The sequence below is a fragment of the Pholis gunnellus genome (assembly GCF_910591455.1).
Source record: "Pholis gunnellus genome assembly, chromosome: 24".
Classification (NCBI taxonomy): Eukaryota; Metazoa; Chordata; class Actinopteri; order Perciformes; family Pholidae; genus Pholis; species Pholis gunnellus.
Window position 1 is genome coordinate 10949158 of NC_136551.1, and position 4640 is coordinate 10953797.

The window sequence follows — 4640 nt, forward strand, 5'->3', positions numbered from 1 at the left end:
TTGTTTGTTAACAACATAGTTATAGGCAATATATAACTGATGTTAAATCCATTTAAATCAGTCGTTAGGAGAAAAAATAATTAAGGTGACACTATGTAACTTCTGTAAAACTAAATAAAACATTCTTCTTATTACAAATTAAAAGTTGAATTTATAAGCAATAAACTAATCCTGGTTCAGTTCAATACACTCGCCTCACTTGGTCTGGTTTGACTAGTAGCTTACGGTAGCTAACGTTAGCACGTTAGCATCCTTTAGATGGATATTGCTGTATTGCTGACTTTATGACTCCCCTCTACTTCAATGATTGTTTATTTGAGATGTTATGATGGATATATTATATACACAATTCTGAAATATATTAAGCAAAAGTGACAAAGTCTTGCTTTAAAACATTAAGTAAATGATTTTGCATCTTTACTGTAGGGCTAGAAATGGGTATTTCATATAAAAAATATAGATTTGTAATTTCACATCAGTGTATTTAGAAGTCCCTAACAGTACACCACAGTCATTATATTTGTCATTTAGACTGCATGATATATTATTTGTGGAAATAAAAAACGAAGACAAAGTTGTACCTCTTTAAATAAATTCATTTATTTCTGTAGGTTGCTATCCATAATCAATACAGACAAAAGCAATACTCAACTACCAGAATTTATAAATCATTATAATCATCTCTTGTGAGCATCACAATAAACAGTATATTGAATTATGTACAATGGAAGACAACGACGCATTCAGACAATCCAAGATCAGTCCGTCTGTCCATGGACACAGAAATGGGTAAAGCGCTTTGAGACACGTCAAGAACAAAGTTCTCAGCGACAAAAAACAAAACACTTGGCAGAAAGAGAAATGTACAAGGAGCAAAACAGCTTCTGCTCGCCACGAGAAGAAAATAAATCATCAATGCAAAGTTACATTTGGTTCCACGGTTGTAAACTAGATTGTATTCATGTCACTATTGCATATGCCATTAGGTAAAGTGAGTCAACAAGGCAAAGAGATCTCTATAATAAAATAGACAAGAGTATTTTTTCATATAGTCAGACTGTGAGGGAGAAAAGCATACAATACACTGTACAACCCCAAAAGCAAAAACCCCCATCCCCTGTTTAAAAATCGGTAGCCAAAATCTTTACACAGGAATATCATTGCAACATAGGTAAAATCTAAGAACTATGTATTTTCAATAGATTGTTTTTAGTTAAACTCTTTCTATGTACACAATATACACATTCAAGACTCTGTAGATAAATAGATGCCACAACGTGGTACAGCTCCAATATTATTCAACTCTGTCAAAAACAGTTACCACGATATGTTTATGTGGTGTTCCTACCAGCTCAGCGATACATTCAGACATGGTTAAAAGTTTTACAATCTACTGTACAATAAAGGGGGTTGTGAGCCCGTTTGAGTTGGCACAGTGGACGACTCAAGGACCAAACAGTCAGGACATTACAGACGGCTTTCAGTTGATGGTGACTAAACGTCTGGCGGCCATTTCGGAGGGTCACAGCTTCAGTTTCAGTTTCCGAGACTTTGTAACTTTTGAAGGCTATAAGACAATCTTCTTCTAACTATTGAAAAGTTGAATATATGAGTAATGAAACACCCCAGCTAATGGTAGCAATCTGTTAGCTTTTATCATTATCCTGAAATAGCTTGCTACTTGTGGCCGCAGTGGCTGCTATTCAGCAAAAGTTACAACGCCTCACTTTAAAGAGAGGCTGTGGATTTTCTAAACGTAGAAGATTTTTTCTGACTTCATAAGCAATAAAACACTATTGTTCAATTCATTACACTCTAGAGTTTTGCTGCTACCTTACTTGGTCTGGTATGACCTGTAGCTAATGTAGGCTAATGTCAGCCAGTAGGTAGCTAATGCTAGCTAGTGTTAAATGTCAGCGAGTGCCTGATGTTAGCTAGTGTAAGGCAGTAGCTACTGTTAACTGATGTCAGCCAGTAGGTAGCTAATGCTAGCTAGTGTTAAATGTCAGCGAGTGCCTGATGTTAGCTAGTGTAAGGCAGTAGCTACTGTTAACTGATGTCAGCCAGTAGGTAGCTAATGCTAGCTAGTGTTAAATGTCAGCGAGTGCCTGATGTTAGCTAGTGCAAGGCAGTAGCTACTGTTAACTGATGTCAGCCAGTAGGTAGCTAATGGTAGCTTATGTTAGCTAATGTAAGCCAGTAGCTACCGTTAGCTAATGTCAGCCAGCAACAGATATTGGCTAATGTTAGCAAACATTAGATACACTGATTCAATGCCATTTTTCTGTGCACTAATATTATAATTTGTTTTAGCATTATCCTGTAATTGTAATTACATAGGTGTCACTTAGTGATATAGGCTAGTTACATAGTTTTGCTTTAACTTGTAACATTATGTAATTCTCTTCAGCTAGATCAAACTCTTCATGCAGTCTGCAATAGAGAGATATTTTCCACACAGCTGGTTTTCCAGTGACCCTCCATGATGGTGCCAGATGTGTTGGCCTGTCTACTTCTACTATTTCAGCGATTGTCCAGCACTGCTGACACTGGTTGACCAGAAAAACGTCTCCACTGTGCCCCAAACGTGTCACTTTTCATCGGCTCCACCCCCTCTATCGTCACCTCAACTATACAGTTGTACCGTCCAATGATATCACAGCAGAGCGGCCTGCATCAAGCTCAACGGCAGGCCGTATAGGTATGAAGGTAGGAGTGTGTGAGGTCTTAGGGGCTCAAGTGACTGAGGAACTGTGGGAGGTACAGTGCATTCAGATGCCTGGTGCTGTGGGGTCTGAGCTGAGTGATAAAGACATGCATAACTCTTAACGACATTTAGAAATATAACTCTTTAAGTCCAGCGCTTTGATTGGACAAAAAAAAGAACCTAAGTTAGAATAAATAAGAAATTAGTAATTAAGAAAATACTTTAATATCAATACGGTAAATCAGATCTCAAGCAGCCCCACTGTACTGTATATTTCTGAAATAATATCTTTACTGGTAAGCTTTTTAAGTTCCACAACAGAACAACAATATAGAGATGTAGGTCCAAACAGACATACCGTAATAGAATATTTCTCTCTTATTTCATAGAAAACATAAAGACAGTATAGACATTAAGGCATTGGGTAGGTCTTATCAGACATTCATCTTCCAAAAATAAATAACATGTGAATCTAAATATAGTTATATACTCCGTGTACCTTGGTATCCCTCCCTGTGCCATTTGTATAGTAAGTTTCTTTGTTCATTGTCATACCGGTTAGTTGTACTTTGTCTCAGAAACACACTTGCACTCACACAAGGCAGTCATGAAACTGCCCTCAGGTAAATAAATAGAATCTGGGTACCATTAGAGTTTTGTTACGATCTGACTATCTTTGCTTCTGTGCTTGCGCCAAAATGTAGGTCACAGGTGAGATGGCCTCTGAAAGCGCAGGGAACATAAGACGCACCGACACACACATCCACCCGCTCGCTCGCACACACACACGTATACACAAACACACTTGTCCTGCCTTCAGCGAAATTCATGACGTGCATAGACGGTGACCTGCTTGTTTCCTGTGTGTGTGTGTGTGTGTGTGTGTGTGTGTGTGTGTGTGTGTGTGTGTGTGTGTGTGTGTGTGTGTAGGGCCACAGAGCCCAGTGGAAGGGCAGAGTGGAGTCTTTCTCTGAGCAGCAGGTCGGAGAAGACGCCAATTCAAAGGATAGATGAGTCCTTCAGTCTGAAAGAGACAAAGAGGGAGTTAGTGGAAATATAACTTCAACACTCTTTTGGCTTTAACTATAGGATGAGCATTTGTGAATGAATACATTTGGACCAACTAAAAGCCACCAGTGATGAACACTACATGGAGACTTAAAGCTGTGAAATCCTTTTTTAAAACAAACAAAAGCTAGCACACTTGACCAACGTCAGCCTGTGGTTAGATAGTGTGTGTTCGTTTCTTAACACACCAGCTGTTTTGCCAGGGGAAGCTGCTTGAAGGACGGCGGAGCAGCGAGTGTTATTACATAATCTGGGATAGAGTGAAGGGGGGGGGGTCTCCTGTCGCGCTGCCGTGTTGCTATGGACACGAGCTGAGCGGAGGAGAACCAGCGACCAGTACAGTAGCTGACGCAACACACACACACACACACACACACAGAGAAACCAACGATGCATTCATTTTGCATTGATATGATTGATTGTGTGGCCACTGTTGACAGTCTGTGTGTGTGGAGGACGGGTCGGGAGCATCGCAAGCAGAGTGGAAGGATTTACTTGAAGTCAGAGTGGAGGGGGGGGGGGGGGGGGGGGGGGGGGGACACTGGGTCAACTGGAAGCCTGAGAGCAAGGCTGTCTTTTTTTCCTCTTCGGTCCTGAAAAGTTGCCATTTTTGGAGCATTCTTGTGAAAGCCTCCATCACAATTCTATTTTTAAACAGTGAAATGATAAACAGAGAAGGCTGGAGGGCAGTTGAGGACACTGGATGTTAAGTCACTAAATCCAGAGATAAGTCCGCTGCATCCTACATCATTTACTATTAACAAAGGGACAGTTCAAAGGGAGGTATTGGCCATAGAGATGTCTCTTAAATAGAATGCGACTACATGGCATTCTGCTTTTGTGGTGAAGGTGAACTGTCCCTTTA

At 40.2% G+C, this 4640-nt stretch overlaps 1 protein-coding gene across 1 annotated transcript in view; it reads right to left on the reverse strand.

Moving 5' to 3' along the window:
• Nucleotides 1-586: 586 nt before the first annotated feature.
• The window catches only part of LOC306715631 (insulin receptor substrate 2-like), an 11766-nt gene continuing 7712 nt past the window's right edge, over nucleotides 587-4640 (reverse strand). Inside the window, exon 3 of the mRNA XM_079186061.1 lies at nucleotides 587-3731. Coding sequence (XP_079042187.1) covers nucleotides 3727-3731 — 5 coding nt within the window. The 3' untranslated portion in view covers nucleotides 587-3726. The remainder of the gene's footprint in view (nucleotides 3732-4640) is intronic.